General features: G+C 36.9%; 2 protein-coding genes across 2 annotated transcripts; one reads left to right on the top strand and one right to left on the bottom strand.

Moving 5' to 3' along the window:
* Window positions 1–2,576: 2,576 nt before the first annotated feature.
* On the bottom strand, window positions 2,577–6,597 carry LOC140565316 (uncharacterized). The gene is made up of 4 exons (XM_072691182.1): window positions 6,550–6,597; window positions 5,091–5,137; window positions 3,435–3,824; window positions 2,577–2,748 (listed from the first exon to the last, which is right to left on the bottom strand). Exons 1-4 carry the CDS (start codon window positions 6,585–6,587, stop codon window positions 2,579–2,581), a joined length of 645 nt encoding a protein of 214 aa, XP_072547283.1. The 5' UTR covers window positions 6,588–6,597; the 3' UTR covers window positions 2,577–2,578.
* A 2,015-nt stretch (window positions 6,598–8,612) lies between these two features.
* LOC140565609 (uncharacterized) lies at window positions 8,613–17,500 on the top strand. Its single transcript, XM_072691624.1, has 9 exons — window positions 8,613–8,665; window positions 9,278–9,350; window positions 9,494–9,862; window positions 11,313–11,360; window positions 11,493–11,513; window positions 11,775–11,883; window positions 12,727–12,801; window positions 14,337–14,421; window positions 15,615–17,500. Exons 1-9 carry the CDS (start codon window positions 8,663–8,665, stop codon window positions 15,693–15,695), a joined length of 864 nt encoding a protein of 287 aa, XP_072547725.1. The 5' UTR covers window positions 8,613–8,662; the 3' UTR covers window positions 15,696–17,500.
* The last annotated feature ends 243 nt before the right edge of the window (window positions 17,501–17,743 follow it).

Genomic DNA, 17,743 nt, shown 5'->3' on the forward strand with positions numbered 1-17,743 from the left:
CGGTGAAGATCAGTGAAGATCAGTGTCATAACTGATCATCTGGTTATAAGAGGTGGGATATACATATTAGGCACCAAAGACCAGATTATCAAAACCTTTCTTAGGAAAAGACCAACACTACGCTCTTGATTGCAATTCTTAAGATGTTCTCAAATATTCTCTTAAAATGCCTTAATTATTTTCTTAAGATTTGCTTAGGACACCATTAGAGTTTATAGCACAGTGTTTCATGGTGGATTTTAGTGCTTATTATAAACAATGTCAGGACACTTTTTACTGGAAATGGTTTCTTTGGTTTCTTTGAAGCCAAATTGAGTAGTGAAATGGTAAACACTAACACTGCTATCACACATTGCCTAAAACATCATATTTGGTATAGCAACAACAATAATGATGAGTCTGGAAGCCAAGAATAACATAAAATGTATTGGGTATTATTTAATGAATTTAGACATGTATTTATACATACGGCCTGTTTGTTCACCTGTTTACAGCAGTGGATTGCCTCGGCCAGTCTTTTCTTAGTACCTTAGTTGCTTTCATGTGGGATTTTGGATTGATCAATAATAACAAGAATAATAATAATAAAAAGAAAAAGGATAAAAGCATAATCAGTGCCAGTGAAAATAATAAATATAAATATAATATTGCTAACTGACAGTATCCGCTGTGGGTCTTGTGGGTGGGAGTGCCAAAGTCGTGGAGGAAGTTGTGTGTCATTCTGTAGTCCCAATTATGTCCATATTTGGCACACAGGTTCCAAGCTTGATTTTCAATGGAAAAAATAAACAGTTTTTTTTTATATATATTTTTAATTGCCTCTTCTATATGGTACATCTAGGGTTTTGTTCTGCATACATTTCCCCTGTACATCACCAGATCCTCTGAATTACAAGGTTCTCAAAGAGTCCAAATATGAATTTTGCTGCATACGAACTAATGCTACAGATCACTAAATTGACCTCATTAGACTGGCAGCCTCTTCAACAACCACACAAACCAGCACGCTTTGTCAGTGTAGTTGATCAGCCTGAGAAGCAGCTGTTTACCATTAGAGGCTAAACCATCAAACTCAAATCACAAGCTGTACTGGTCAAGAGCTAAGCTGCCTAATCATCTCAACCAGCTTGCTTACCAACATAGGGTATTTCTCCTGGATGAGCATCTTTCAACCACCTTAACCATCAAGAACCTGTTCAGATAATCTGAAAGCAGTGCTGAACTGGATTTTTTCAGCAGGGCCGTAATGCAGGTTATGATTATCTGTTATGGTTATCTGTTCCTTGAGATCCTTGAGGAACTCTTAGAGGTTCTTCAGGTTGAAACTGTGGAGGAACCTCTTAAGGGTGCTTTGAGGAACCTTCAAGGAGGGTTTTTCTTCTAAAAGCCTTTGCTTAAAGGTTCCTCCACAGTTTCAAACAAAAGAACCTCCAAACGTTCCTGAAAGATCTTCTACTTTTAGCAGTGTAGCTTGCTTTGACGAGCCCTTCAAGTCAACCTGCACTCAGCCTACATTGCTCAGCTTGGCCAGATTTGCCAAAGTGGCTTTCTTCTCTTTTCATACGTTTATTGTCATCCTTGAAGAAGGATGACAAACCACAAGGTCATACGACGGCCACAGCCTGCTTTACTTTGGTGTATCTTGCTGACTTTAACTGATGCACAGTAACATTAGCCTACATCAGCTTGTTTGGAACACAGAACGTGATAGAGGACCCTGTTGAACCCCGTTCATTTCAGCCATTGAAAATCCAGCTTAGACCCGGCTTAGACCCGGATAACAACATTGCACCAACTGCAAAATGATGACATGACTTCTGTGGTCTGTTGTGATCTGGAGCTTCTTCAGTTAGACATTCTTATAAACAGGCGAAAGTCTATTCATGGATTTAGAATCAAATAAGGAAAAAGCAGGTAGCCACTAAATTGCAGCCAGTAGTGGAGCAATCTGGATGTGTTTTAGGTGTATTTACAGAGATGTGATTGGTGACAATCTAAGTCAACTGTTTGATAGCAAAATTAGCCTAGCATCTGTAGTTTTTAACTAAAGAAACACACGTCAGATGTAAAACATGCAACAAACTACATCTTTGGGTTAGAAGTTAGATCATGTTAAAAGACAAAAAGAGACCACGAAGAAGTCCCAAAAAGATGAGCAGATTCTCATGCTAGTACAAATGTTCTATGCAGGTACTAGGTTTCACTTTAGTTGTCCAGTTAACCTCAGTATTGAGGTAATTAAATATACAGTATATATCCTGAAGTAACATCACTGTACCTTGAGTCTAGCCTTAGGGGTTAATATAATCAAGCCTGCCTCACGCTGAGCCACGGTAGCCCACATACTTCACTCATACTGAAAAGGGGAGATAAAGTCACCACACGTTATTACAAACAGACAAAAGACTTTCCATTTCTCTCTGCATAGATGGAACAATACAGTCTGCCAATACAGTCTGTGGGTGCTCATGAGTCTGTGGGTGGGCAAAAGCTCACAGACAGAGGAAACCAGTAACCTGATGCTAATGGAAAATAACATACCTGTAGTCAGAAACAACCACTGATTGTAATTTTCACCTTAGAATCTCCTTAAATGAGTAAACGAAAACAAGCAGTAGCAGCGGACATAAAATGAAATCAATGTATAAATGCATAAAAACACAGTTACCACCAACTTTAAGTATAATGGCAAAAAAAGAAGGACTGTGAAAAGGACGTTGTCTGTCGTCATTTCCTCTGCAAGTTCATCTGAAACAAAATGTAAAAGTAAATAAACAACACAAATAATGACAGATTGTGATGTAATCACCATCTTTTAATACTATATGTCTAAATGTTCGTGAACATCCTATCTAATAAATGCATTAAGCAGCTTTAAATTGTGCCCATTGCTGACATAGATGTGCAAATACACACACACAGCTTGTCTAGGCCCTGTAGAGAAGTACTGCCAATAGAACAGGACTCTCTGGAGCAGATAAACATCAACCTATTGGCACCATGCTACCATTAGGCAGGTGTGAGCTAGAGGGGTATAAAGCAGTGGAAGAACTGTGGTCTCTGGAATGATGGTTGATGCTCCATCCAGTACTTGGGGAGTTGGGGATGAGTTCCTGACCTCAATAATGCCTCAAGTTGCTGTTATTAAATTAAATCCTCACAGCAATGCTCCTCCAAAATCTAGTAGAGAGCCTTTCCTGGACTGTGGAGTCAGTAACTTCTGCAAAGGCAGGATAAACTCCTTGTCTATATGGGGTATCACAAATGGCAGTTTTAAAGTAGGAAGTAAGGCCTTCTTTACTTTCAATGAAAGTCAGTGTAAAATGTTTTAATTCCAGGTAATTTTGGAGCATTTCTATTGGTCCATATTGCTCCATATAGACACAATGTAAAGAGCATCTGCCAGATTCAAATTCTAACTCAATGTGGCTTACCAGAATGAATAGTAGTAGTAGATATAACAGCATCCTCTTCATGGACACTGAGATGTGTTCCACTTCCATTATGCTGAAATAAGCTCCCGTCAATCAGGCAGAAATAATTGCAGTAGAACTTGCCGGTGTCATTCAGCTCAAGTGCGGTCAGTGAAAGGCTACCACTCCACTGGCTGTAGTTCATGTGCTCCTGAAACCTTCCTTTGAACTGTGAGAGCAGTTTGACCTCTGGCAGCTGTCCGCCCTCTTGCCTGTACCAGTCCATGTGGCATTTGGAAATGGTCTCTTTTCCATCTGCATGGATCTTGCAGAACAGGGTGGTGTTTTCTCCTGTGGTGTGCTGCACTGTAGGCGGCCACTGTTCCACACTGACATAACCGTAGACGTACACTGCAGTGGGGCATAGGAGAGGCAGAGCATGAGATATGGCTCAAACCAATCATGTGTGATAAGAGTTGTTGAAGCAGAAAAGTTTCCACAGGGAGCAAAACCATGGTTCTTAAATTGGGGTTTGGGCACCCCCCGGGGTCCATGATGCACAGCCAAGGGGTCTCTTCTGAATCAGGATAAACTACAAACAAGTAGTTGTTTGAAGTGCTACCTTGCGATACACAATTACTATGACATCCCAGTTTGTTGCTATAGGGTTGTTAGTGGTATCCCAGGTGGTTTATCTGTGGGGGGACCAAGTATTTTTTCACACAAGAGGGGGTTCCTTTAAGGAACCAGTTATTTAAGGAACCAAAAGTGATTATTTTATGGCACCACTCCCAAGAACCTTGTATATGGATATTTTACCAAACGTGTAAAAAAGTGTACTTTTTTAATATCCTCCGTTGCTCTTCTCTGGCATCTCCAATTGTAATTTCTTACCACATGTTCCCAAATAATACATTCAGTAGGTTCTTATTCTAAATCTTGATTTCAGCATTTTGGGTGTCCTGTTAGATCTTCTTAAAAGAGCTGGATGCCACTGTTCCAGCTAACTGTAAATGACTGTAGGCTTCTAGACAGTACCAAGAAAGGTTTAATGACTCTTGGTGTAATATGGAACTATTTTAATGACTCTTTAAAGAGCATTTGCTGGAGCCATATGCAACTGCAAATGTTCTTAATCATGGACGAAAAAGAACAACATTTTTAGAATATTTAAAAGAGCCATATTTAACATACTATATTGTAAGAAACCATGTAGAGAATCAGTCTCTTCACAAAAAAGGGTTCTATATAATACTAACAAGGGCTATAACTCATTTTTGGTGCTACATAAAACCTGTTTAATCAGTGACTCATTTTGGTGCTAAATAGAATGACCTTTTAATGATTCTTAATAGACCCATATGCATCATGTTCTCAATCATGGGGAAGAACCCTTTTTTTCTTTAAAGAGTCATATTTACATTTTCTCCATCATTGGTAACCACTTAAAAAACACACCCCCAGGAAAATTGTTCTATATAGCACTAAATGATTATTTGAGACACAATAATTGAATCCTTTTTGGTGCTACATAACACCACCATAGACTCATTTTTACAGTCCTTGCAGCAGGACTGCATAAAAGATGATATCATCACGGTTTTGTAGTTTGGAGACATTGAACAGATACAGCGTTACAGTATTGAATTATTAACCAATAAAATAAAGTTGTGTTACCTGATAGATGGATTACAGCCAAGAGGAACCCATGAGGTGCCATGTCTCTGTGAGTGACATAAAAGTCAACACTCGCACTTTTAAAAGCATTTCTCGACAAGCTTACTCTTGCCTTATCCACTGTGTTGTGACACATGGTTACTGTAAAGCTCATAGAATAAGCAATAGCTGCAGTTGGAGGCAATAAGTGAAGGCTACTGTAGTGTGCCTTGAAAATAATTTGATTGCCTTGAGTTGTCTTGTTGTTAATCTCTTAAGAGACTTTTATAGAGTGTTTTTACTTTCACTTTTTGAGATGATACACTATATGGACAAAAATATTGGGGCACCTGCTCATTAGTTTTTCTTCAGAAATCAAAGGTATACTGCTTTAGTAGAAGTAACTATCTCTACTGTCCAGAGAAGGCCTTCTACTAGTCTTTGGAGCATTGCTGTGAGGATTTGATTGTTGATTGTTCTCATGTTTGATACAGTGAACAGTGAAAGTTTAGATTGATAGATAGATGGATTCAATTTTACAAGCCAACGAAATGCAGTTAGCATCTACCAGAAGTGCAAAAATGGCAGAACTATGCATATGTGACATATATGGTACAAAGTGGTGCAAAATTGTGTAGTATTTTGCAGGTACAATAATTGATGTAGTTTTAGCTCCACCTGCACCTTAAATATTGTTGCTGTCATGCAAAAAAAAAACAACCAAAAGCCCCCCACCCACCACCACCCATAGCAGACCAGCGGCTCACCCGCCAACCACTGCTACCTGTTTAATGACCATGTTAAAACCTAAAAACTCGTAACTATCTTCCACTATTAATATCACCACTATTAACTATCTGTTGTATCTGGTTTGGTAATTTTTATCATTAATGTTTAAATAGTTCTGACCAGAGGAGGATGGGTCCGCCTTGTGAGTCTTGGTTCCTCCCAAGGTTTCTTCCTCCAGTTCTGTGGCTTGCTCACGGGGGTCTTTGATTCATCATGTCTTACGTTATTTCTTCTTTCTTCTTTGTCTCTGTCTTTTATTAATCACTATTTATGTAAAGCTGCTTTGTGACGACAACAGTTGTAAAAAGTGCTATACAAATAAATCTGACTTGACTTGATATATATATATATATACATAAACTTTTCAACTTTCAAAGGAAGTCAATGTAAAAAGATTTTACTCCAAGATATTCTGGAGCATTTCTATTGGTCCATTTCTTGTAAACATCTGGCACAATATAAAGAAATGTCAGATTCTAATTATATTAAAAAGTAAAATACAGCAAAAATGGAGATACAAGATTTTTGCTGGACAGCAACAATATGCTCAAGGCTCTATTTGGTTGCAATACCCACTGCAAATATACAGTACTTTCTGGCCAAACCCACCATACATTTAAAAGCCCAGTCAGTCCGTTATCTATGGTCCACTTGTGTGAATATGTATTGCAGTTTATCTATTATAACTTACCGATCTACAAAAAAAGGCCAAACAGTCCTGCTCTTCATGTTGGTAGTGCTTACAAGTACAAGTAAGTACTTACTTACAGTTCTTACTTCCGCTTAGAAATGTGTTCTCTTTATGTAACAAAGAGGAGGGTATGTGAGGTGTGTATGTGAGGGGGGTTTCACACCTCTTCAGCAGCAGGCTTTGCACATTTCCTGCTTTTGTGTTTTGGGTGTTTTTTCCAGAAATCGGCCTCAACAGTCAACACCTCACACAAGTTAAAGTTCAAAGACAGATAGACTTTAGTTCAGTAAATGGCAAAAAAATGAGACAAGCTTACACCACAGGTGGGCTTGTAACACAATTAATCTCATGTCAGTGGGTGTGCAGTCAGTTAAATTATCTTTCCTATTGCTGCCTTTGGAGTGCACAAATAGCCAACCTTCAGAAATTTGCCAATGTACTTACTATACTTATTATACAAACACAAAACCGAATTTAAAAAGTTGACCTGACTCATTGGCAGCACAGGTAAGTAAGAAAAGCCTTAGGTCGCAAGTCCATAGGACTGTACTCTGAATGCTACTCATTTTAGTTTATTAGCAATCTGAAGTGAGTATGCGTAAGCCACCTCCAAAACCATTTCCTTACCTCTTACAGGGCTAACCCTGCATCCCAACCATGCATCACCTGAGCCAAACCATTACCCTTTGCAGGGGTGTTGTTTTCCTATAAGGGTGGATTAAAACAAGCATCAATCATAAATCATAACAATCATAAAAATCAATCATAACCATCAGGCCATAGTCTGTAATATTACCATAACTGAAATTGAATACAGTGCGGACATTTGTTCACCTGCCTCATTCTGTTTCTGTAACAGAGTGTAAAAAGGACATCACCCCTGTCATGAGCTAGCCGTGGACCCTTCGGCATGCTCATGAGTGAGCTCCGTCAGCTCTGCCTCCCTTTTACTAAATGTACATGAACACAGAGAACTGGTATCACAGGTAGGTATTACAAGCACATACCAAGTCCTCAGGTGATGGGCAATGTGTTTGCCTCATCACAGTACAGGAAGTCATTTTTGCAAAAAACAATGTCCTCATATGAGATCAAAGTTTGAAAAAAAAGTATCATGGTGCAGAGAAGCAGAAATGTAATGTCTCCACAGGAGGACACAGGGTCAAAAAGGTTAATAGTAGGAGCTTAATCCACTACTGAAACATGCCTGATGTAGAAATCACCTTGGGCGATCTTTGGGTGAGTGTGTCTTTGCTATCAAAGCGATAGGGAAAATGTTCAAACCATAAAAAAAGGCGTGTACTTAGCATCTTAATTAATCATTGGTGTGTTTTGGGCGTAACGTGCAATAAACCAATCCGCGTGTCACTTGCCATTCCCTTTAAGAGCCAGGTGCGGTCTGACTTTGGCGGATTGCTATTTCAATGGCGCAACGTGAAGATCTTAACAATGGAGCGCTGAACCCTTGCTGGGATTCAAACTTTGATTTTCTCACTCTTGATGAGCAGCAGTTAGACTGTAGGGCCACTCTAGAGCTGTGAAATTACTCTACATACAAAAACAGTTCTGAGTAAATGTACCTTTCTGCTCTTTCTTGGACACAGAAATTTCAGCTTCAGATTATTTACTAAGACTTTTGTGGCCCAACGTAAATTGTATTGTTGACCAAACTGATGAATTAAGAGACTAAATTAAGTTGAGTTCATTTTAAAAACACCCTGTTATCAGTTTCTTTATCAGGCCTTCAGTGAAAGAGAAGTTCAAGTAAATTACAGACTGTTAAAAAAAAAAACACTTTGACAGAAGTATTGCAATTTTTTACTTCCCACTTCTGTCCTGTATATTCAGAGAGAGAAATGTAGGTTTTTCTTATAAGCAGAGTCTGTGTAACTGGGCAGTCTTATGCAATAGGACAAAAACTCCACATCTCACTTTTCACACTTATAAAAAACCCTTCATCAGTATTTCTTCACTCCTGATTATGAAGCAACAGGAAGTGCAGAGCAAAAAAAAAGAAAGAAAGAAAGTAACAAGAAAAACCTCACCAAGCTCGTCAAGCAAGTCATTCAATATATGGTGTCTGAGGCAGTTCAGTACTGCAGCTTTAAGGACTATGGTATGTGAGTTGTCTTACACACATACACACACACACACACACACACACCATACATATCATCACTGTCTGACTAAATCTTTTTTCTACACTCCTTGTATTTTCCAATTTTATAGGAGAAGCAAAAATTCTTGAACATTGACAACTTTCGATGTCAATGGATGTCAGTGTTAAAATATTTAATTCCAAGTAATTTTGGGGCATTGTTATTGGTCCATTCATCCATTAAATGACATATTGTAAAGGATAACTGTCAGATTCAAGATATGTCATGAAATGTAGATATAAGTGTTTTTGCTTGACAGTGGCGATGTGTCAATATCAACTTCCTAAATGGACAGCTGTTGCAATGGTTAAGCTAACACACTCTTTCTAACACACACATGTCAAATCATAATGTTCTGTTTATTTGTATTGTTTTATTATTTCACATTGTATTTAGTAGAGGTACACAGAAAAAAATGGTTAAAACAGTATTAAAGAATGGGAGAACTAATCAATACTACAGAGTTCATTTGCATGTGTTTACCTGTTAATGAACAAAAAAGGATTTGGAAGTTTTTTAAATGATGTGAAAACCTTTCTAACAGTATTTTTGTTTTTGACTGTATCTAGGTCATGCATTTACAGTGGATTCAAGTAATCTACATATTTTGTATGTTCAGTGATCCAGTCACCAGCTCCAATGGTAAGAACTTAGAATATTGAACTTGAAGTGAACTTTAATTTGGCATGTTTTCCTGCAAATGCATTTATGTTGTAACACATTGCAGATTCCTGTAAAGGTCTGTTTTACAACCTTTATTTGTTTTAGTTTTTTTTTTTGTTTAGAAGAATGGAAAATCAAGCTGGAGCGACAAGTCTTCACTGTTGAAACGTTAGGAAGCATCTTCATTAATTGCACAGTCGAGTATCCTCGTCCTGCAAAGGACAAAGAGAACATTCAGGCATTTTGGAAGGCGAAAAATGAAGGAAGAAACAAATGCAAACGAGAGTCAGGAACCTTCATCTTTCATCCCAACAGCACATTGGTGATGAATAACTTTCAGGGAAAAACAAATCTCACTGGGAATATCATGCAAAACGACTGTTCTCTATTAATCAGCAAAATACAAAATACCAATATTGGGCAGTACTACCTAAGAGTGGAGACTGGATCTGAACAATACAGCTTTTGCCAAAAAATGATCACCATTAATGGTAAACTATATATTTCTCATATGTTCATGTATTTATGCAAGACTACAGCAAAGCAATATAAACAAATATGGGATACACAAATAGTATTAGTAAGGATTTAACTTTAGATAGAAAAGTAAAAAAAAACCTTGCCTCTGGACGTATCTAACGATAGTTTTCTAAATGTTCTGTAGTATTTAACAATCAATTCTTGGAAGTATTCTCTTTTTTTTTTTGCAAATGTATTACATTTAATGTAACATAGTATAACATACAGAGGGGATTAAAGTAGTGTCAACTATAAACCTTTTGATCTAAACAGTTGCACTCATGACAGGTATATAATCACAACGTGTCATAGGACAAAATGACAAACCAACAGAAATGGTCTTAGTTAGATGTTGGGCCACCAAGAGCCATCAGAAAAGCTCAGTAGTGTCCTGGTATAGATTCTACAATCACTGCTGTGAAAGAACACCTTATTCTTCCGAATGATGTTACCATGTGGATGTTTTGATGAAGACTTTACTCATCCATAGTGCCATGTTTATCATTTAACAGCTCTATGACCATTTGCCACAGTGCTAACGGCTAAGTGCTAAGCAAACTACTTCTGTTTAACAAGAATCACACATGCTTTAATGACAGTGATGAGCACAACAGCAGATGATGAATGAATGATTTTCACACTGTGCTCTCCAGAACAGACTGGAGTGAAACTCTCTACTGTAACACAGCTGTGAAATATTAAACAATAAAGAGGAAAGCAACTGGTTTGCCATGTTAGATGTCAGAAATAGGAGACTTGTTAATTACTGATCTGTATTGGCAATCCAAGTCATTGAACGGTCAGCTAATTAAATTCAAGTTAAAATCAAATCAATTACCACAGAGTTTGGGAACTACTATTTTTAAGCCAACAAGTGGACATTAACCATGCCAAGACTAAAAATATATTTTTCCTTCTGAGCTCTTGATCTTTGCTTGTGCACATGTGGAACAGCCTTTGAGAAAGCCTTTGAGAAGTTGTCAATCAATGTTCATGGAGAACCATGTAGAGAACAAGCCTTCATAGTTCCACATAGTATTAAAAAGGGTCCTTTGACCATAATAGAGGAACCATTGTGGTGCTTCACAGAACCTTTTTCAAATAATCTTCATCTTCAATCAGTCAAAAAACCATTGAGTTGTCATGGCTCTGCAAATAATTTTTGAAGAACTTTAGAAGAACCTACATTTTGTGTTTTGGGCTTGTATCTGTATATTTTTAATGGTTCCATAAGCATGTACTTTCTTAATAGCACTGCATAAAAACTGATAAGATGAGATGATTTAAAATTCTTAATATATAAAATGAAAAATTTAACATCCAAATATTTAACATATGAAACTAAACCGTTGTAAACATACCAGATATCAAATCAAAAGGTCAGGTTTTATTGTTGATGAAGTAATCATGTTTTGTGTTCAGTTAAAGGTTATGTCTCTAATGTTACACAGTCGAGATTGACTTCCCAAGGTTAGTGTGATCAGTTATGCATCTAAATGTACACATTTATGAATGTGTTAGGCAACATTGTTCTAATCGTATAATAAATTGTGTTTGGGCATCACTTATATTAATGTCTGAAATGTCTAAAATATATTACAGATTTCACATCAACTGTTCAAGGTAAGTATTAAATACAATTTTTATTAAACAAATTCTTACATATACATCACTGTTATCACATCAAAACCCTGTATCTCCATTTTTGCCATTTCTCACTTTTTGACGTAATTTGAATCAAGTAGTTCTTTATATCGTATCAAAATTTATAGAAATAGAAATTCTTTAAAATGCCTTTTGCTTTTTGCCTACACATGAATTAAGGTTCTTCGAAAAATGTATTTAATTCAAAAACTGTGCTTTTATTTTATATTTGTTGAGCAGGGACTTCCTCAACTGAAAGCGTCAAGATTGTCTATATTTCTGTGCCTCTTATCCTGCTCGCAGTTGTGATTACAATGGTAGTTGTGTTTCTTCTCAGACAAAGAAAAAGGTGGGCATCACTAATTTTATTTGATGACTTATTGACTGATTATTTTCACTGATAAAACAGTTCTGTATCCAGCACACTAATGTGTTAACTATCTACAGTCAACTTTAGAATTATTAGAACCCTTTGATGCATGTTTGGGGTCATTGTCCTGCTGAAAGGACCACCGATGGGCAGGTTTCAGAGATTTGGGGCTAAAATCTTCTGATATTTAGTGGAATGCATTATGTATCAACTGTGCTGTTTTGTACATTTCCAGCAAAGCATGCCGACGAAGCACTGACGAAAGTGACTAGCTAATGTGTGGTTGGTGTGGCGCAACAGATACCACCACCACCTACCATTGCATTACAGCCACACCATGTGGGAGACCAGGGTTCGATTCCCGGTCTGGGTGACTATGCTGTGCTACACCAATAAGAGTCCCTGGGCAAGACTCCTAACACTACATTGGCCCACCTCTGTAATACGAGTAACCTTGTAAGTCGCTCTGGATGAGAGCGCCTGCTAAATGCCATAAAATGTAAATGTAAATGATCCCTGTGAATGAGATTTAGTTTAGTGGATGATCAGAATATGGGTAAAGGAAATGGGCTGGGTCCTATGAGTAACTCCATGTATTAGGTGCAGGATGTGTTCATGTTTTCCTGTAGTATTTCACTTCACCCAGCTTATTCAGGGATGCTAACAGTTCTGGAGTTGACTATTATAACATATTCAGTTTATCTGTGCACAACATATTGAAAATACTATATGTGTTGTTAATTCGTCACATATAATATAAATGTTTGTCGCATAGAAAGCATAAGCAGATATGCATTTATGGACATACTGATTCTTTTGCAGAAGAAGATACCCTGCGAGACAAAACTCAAATTACTATGCAAATTTCCACAGGCCTTGTGAGATGTCACATGATGGGTGAGATGTTATTTTTATAAATACATATATTCACACCTAGAAGCTAAAAGCTAGCTGTTGCTGATTTTACTTGCTTTCCTATTGTACAGAATATAGAAGTTCCCCTGAAAGCTTGGCACAAGCTATGATAGTGTACTTCTAAAAAGACCTTGACCTGAAATGTGATTAGATATTGGTTCCTCTGGACAGTGGTGGCTCAGAGGTTAGAGTGCCGGGCTATCGATAACAGAGTTGTGGGTTCGATTCCCGAGCTCAGCAAGATGCCACTGTTGGGCCCTTAAGCAAGGCCCTTTAACCTCTTTGCTCCCTGAGCGCTGGAGTTGGCTGCCCACTTCTCTGGTTGTGAGTGTTCTCACTGCCCCTAGTTCGCTAGTGTGTGTTTTTCACTACCACAGATGGGTTAAATGTGGAGGACAGTGTACAGTGTACACCTTTATAAGCTACACTGTTAAAAGTATAAAATCCATAATGAACTTCAGTTTGAAACTGTGAAGCTCTTAAGGTGGTCTTTTTCTTCTTTTTCGTTCTTTTAATGAAGATTCCCTACAGCACCTTAAGAGGTTCTGAATGTTCCTTAAGTAACTTATACTTTTAACAGTGAAGATAAAGAAAACTCATCCAAACCATTGATACACCAACAAAGTTCATTAACAAACCTATCCAACATTAAATAGCTTTGTCAGAAAAATATGACATGAACATGAATATCTGTATTGTTTAAAGTAAGATCCTTCAGGACCTTTTGGAAGTTCTTCCATTTGAAACTGTGGAGGAACCTCTTAGGGTGCTTTAAGGAACCTTCAAGGAAAGGTTTTTTTAAAAGATTCCTCAATGCACCCTAAGAGGTTCTTCCACAGTTTCAAACTAAAGAGGATGTGTCTGGCTTCTTCATGAATGAAAAGAATTATACTTGGTGTAGACCAAACAATGCATTCCAACTCACGAACTTCATTGCACTGTTAAGCAGAGGGTGGGAGTATTATGATTTGGGCTGCTTTACTGCTTTGGGCCCAAAAGAGCTTGTCACTATTTATAGACATATAAATTCTACACTGTGCCAACAAATCTGTATGTGAACTGAAGCTTAAGAAAAAGATGACCCTAAGCAAACAAATGCTTAAAGCAGGAGAAGTGTAACATTGTGAAATAGCCAACATCACTGAAGTTAGGCATTCACTCAAGTTAATGAAAGCAAAGACATTTAATGATGAATTATTTTGTTCATTAAGAAAATGGAAACATTGAACACATATACACAAATATTCTGCATCATGTGTGTAATTGGGTTTTAGGACTTAAATATTACTTTTCAGGTCAAATTTATGAAAAAAAAGAAAACTGCAAAGGCATCATTATCATACTAGCAGCAATAAGTTCACTGCAGTGGTGTTGCAACGTGATGCCTGTTTTTGCAACTTTCATATGAAAAGATAAAAGCAGCTGTGATGACTCGCACAGTGAAGATGTAAATTTCTCTTGTAGCAAAAAAAAAAAAAAGTTATCTGTGTAAATAAATACATGTTAACTTTACACAGGCCGGAGTTGCCAGAGAAGTTTGAAAAAGAACAGGAACCCCCACCCTTCACACCTAAAGATGAACCCATTTATGGCAATGTCCAGGTACTGTGAAAGAAAATTAGTTTATTTATATGTAATTTACATATTGTGATATATAATTTAGATATTGTGATTTAAGAAATTAGCCCATAAAACACACATCATCACTGTTGGAACACATGTTGTAAAGGGAGTATTTTGAAGATACACAGTCTATTCTGGCCAAAAACTATATAGTATACAATCAATGGTCCAGACAGTGATGAAATGATACACTCCAAATGTTGTCCAAATGTTTGTGGACACCCTTTCTTATAAATGAATTCAGCTACGTCATGTTACCCATTGCTGCCACAGACATGCACATGCACACACACAGCTCGTCTAGACCCTGTACAGAAATATTCCAAATACAATTGGACTCTCTATAGCAGATGAATGTGAACCTATTGGCACCATGCCTAAAGCCAGGTGTGGACTAAAAGGGTATGAAGCCCCCCAGTATTGAGCTGTGAAGTAGTGGAACTGTGTTCTCTGGAATGATGGATGGTGCTCCATCCAATACTTTTAGGGATGAGTTTGGGAGTTGAGAATAATGTAGGGTGGTAAGGTCCAACATACTGACCTTACTAACATTCTTGTTGGTAAAAACAATCAAATCCTCACAGCAATGCTATATATATATATATATATATATATATATATATATATATATATATATATATATATATATATATATATATATATATATATTATATCTATATATAATGCTATAGATTTTTAAAAATAAATAATTACCTGCTAATACAGGTATCATTCAAATATTATAAACAAGATGTCCCCATTAATAAGAACACTATAGTTTTTATCCTACCAAAATTACGATGCCAAGATACTCTTCAGTGGAACATCCAACCAGACTCGTGATAAAGGCACAGGCTCACATGTAGTTCTGCCCATGTTCCAGATATCTCCATTTTGCGTTAAATGTGTAATAATGCTATTCTCCACTCAAGAGAACAAGTACAAGCACACTTGCTATTGCAAAAGCTAGTAGAAAGCATTCCCTGAACAGTAGAGACTCTTACCCCGGATAAACTATTTTTTAATACCCTTGATTTCAGAAAAGACAACAGCAGTTTTGGGGCACTGTTGTGTGAATGAACAGCTAAAGATGCACATACATGTCAAGCAAATGAGTAGGTGCAAATATGGATTCACGGTATCTGTCCTGTTTTGTTTTTTTTTATTCACAGGGTGAGTCTCTTGAGAAGCCTGCTGATTCTGATCAAATGGAAAATATCTACTCTAATGTTGGCTGTGGTGTACAGTGGTAGACAATGGCCTAGGAGTGTTTTGGAAACTGAGGGGCTTAAACGTTAAAGTTTAACCAATGGTTTTGTTCAATGATAAATTAGGCAACCACTTTCATAAAAAAGGTTACATAAAAAATCCAATTAGTTGCAGTGAGCCATTTAAACCAATATTTTTGCAATGAAAATAGCTTTGACATTAATATCGACTTTTAAGTTATTTTGAGCAGCTGTTGAACTACTTATTTATTTTCTATAAGCAATTTAATTGTCCTATCATTTAAGCAAACACATACCACTGCATGATAAACATGGGGTCGTAGGTTTGCATGTAGTGCATACATCCTACAGTGGTGCTGCATCTATAGAATAGCTGCATGCACCACACAGCAAGACAGAGTAACAATTACCACAACCCATTACAGCAATGTCCAGGTACTGTAAAAGACATCAGACACAAGATTATTACAACCTGATTAGAAACAATACAACAACAACAACAATATCATGAAAACTGCAGATCTCAACAGATGCACTATGCTGTTTTAGGAATTCACTTTATTTGAAGCAAAGTAAAATCATTTGAGAAATGGATGAATGTAGAACTTTGTTAAAGCCCACTGAGCAGTTTTAAAGCACAGATACTGTATGTGTGAATGACCAGCATGTGTGAGCTGTAGCAGTCACACTGCTGCATTGGTCATGCCACACAAAACTTCTATGGCAGGTTAACACAAGCTCCAAAAAAAGAGTGTGAGATATCAGCAGTTTAAATAAAACAGGCTTTATTCACAATCATCCTCTTATTCTTGAAAAAAAGAATCTCACATTTATATTATTATTTCCTATTTCATCGTTCCATCTCATTTTTACACATGAATTGGAGATCCTGGGTGCACATTTTACTTCAGCAAACAGGTAAAAAATGCAACTATTAAAAGTAAGGGACAAAATAAATCTATTTTAAAAGTGTCTAATTTACATGTGGCATATGACTGCCCCCCCTCCATAAAACATATAGTGTGCTTTTTAAGTTTACTTGAATTATTTCAAGTACTGTATATTTGTGGTACTGTATATTATTAGGGAGGACATTGTAATGCCAGTGTAAAGCCTTAACAAGGCAGTAGTTGGTAATAAACTGGCTGCTGATTACTAAGCAATACTTTCAATAGAGCAGCCAAAATGAAAAAAAAAACAAAACAAAAACAAAACTGGCTTCTAATAAATAAATTACTTAAATGGTAATGAGGTGGATAAAGCACTTTCCATGTGATGCTTTTATTAAGCCAATTGTATTAATTGCATTATCATGTCAAAGTGGCTGCTAAATGCATTCATACACAGTAATAGTGTGAATTTAAGGACTGTGGCACTTTCTATAAAATATACTTTATATGTTTTATGCAATATTCATTTAAACAGTGTGTGCTTTACAATATGCTTCAGTTTACACAGCTGTGCTCTCATAAAAAAATAAGATTGACCTCAAGAAAAAAGACAATCTGTATATTACACAAATAAAAACACACTAGAAAAGGCTAAATTCACTGAAGTTATTGCTTAATAATGTAGTAATGAGCAGCAGTCTGACAAATGGCTTGTTAAGGCTTAACACAAGCTGTGTAATGTCTCTCTATACTAAAGTGCCGCCATGTGTTAAATTATAATTTTTATTATTAGGGTGTTTAGTTCCTTGTTTTCTGTTGTTCTTATGTTCTTTCTTTATTAGTTGTTTCTTTCTCTGTGATGCACGTTAAGTGTATTTACATTTTAATGTATGCAAGGGGTAAATAAATAAATGTGTTCTTATTATTATGAGAGCTAAAGCTCGACACATTGGTAGTTTCTGGAGATGAAACTGTTGAAGATGAACTGTTTGACACAAGTTTCACTTAAGGGCTGTATTATGTGGCCACTTCTGCTTTTTGATTCCTGACTTTGCACTTACCTCCCATAGGCGTTAAAAACAACCATTTTGTTGTTTTCTGTAGTGTGATATTACACAACCATCCACCTGTGATCTGTCAGGGGCATTCAGGGCCTAAAGAATTTTTTAGTTAGTAGGATTC

The sequence above is a fragment of the Salminus brasiliensis genome, chromosome 11 (genome assembly GCF_030463535.1).
Source record: "Salminus brasiliensis chromosome 11, fSalBra1.hap2, whole genome shotgun sequence".
In the NCBI taxonomy this organism is placed as follows: Eukaryota; Metazoa; Chordata; class Actinopteri; order Characiformes; family Bryconidae; genus Salminus; species Salminus brasiliensis.

Excerpts from the sequence above, each read along its gene's own strand:
- LOC140565609 (XM_072691624.1), top strand. Across the intron at positions 11,361-11,492 it reads GTCGAGATTGACTTCCCAAG|ATTTCACATCAACTGTTCAA; the intron begins GTTAGTGTGATC and ends AATATATTACAG. Across the intron at positions 12,802-14,336 it reads TGTGAGATGTCACATGATGG|GCCGGAGTTGCCAGAGAAGT; the intron begins GTGAGATGTTAT and ends AACTTTACACAG.
- LOC140565316 (XM_072691182.1), bottom strand. The coding sequence starts at position 6,587 with ATGAAGAGCAGGACTGTTTGGCCTTTTTTTGTAGATCG. Across the intron at positions 5,138-6,549 it reads TGGCCTTTTTTTGTAGATCG|AGACATGGCACCTCATGGGT; the intron begins GTAAGTTATAAT and ends TGTCACTCACAG. Across the intron at positions 2,749-3,434 it reads TACTACTACTATTCATTCTG|ATGAACTTGCAGAGGAAATG; the intron begins GTAAGCCACATT and ends ATTTTGTTTCAG.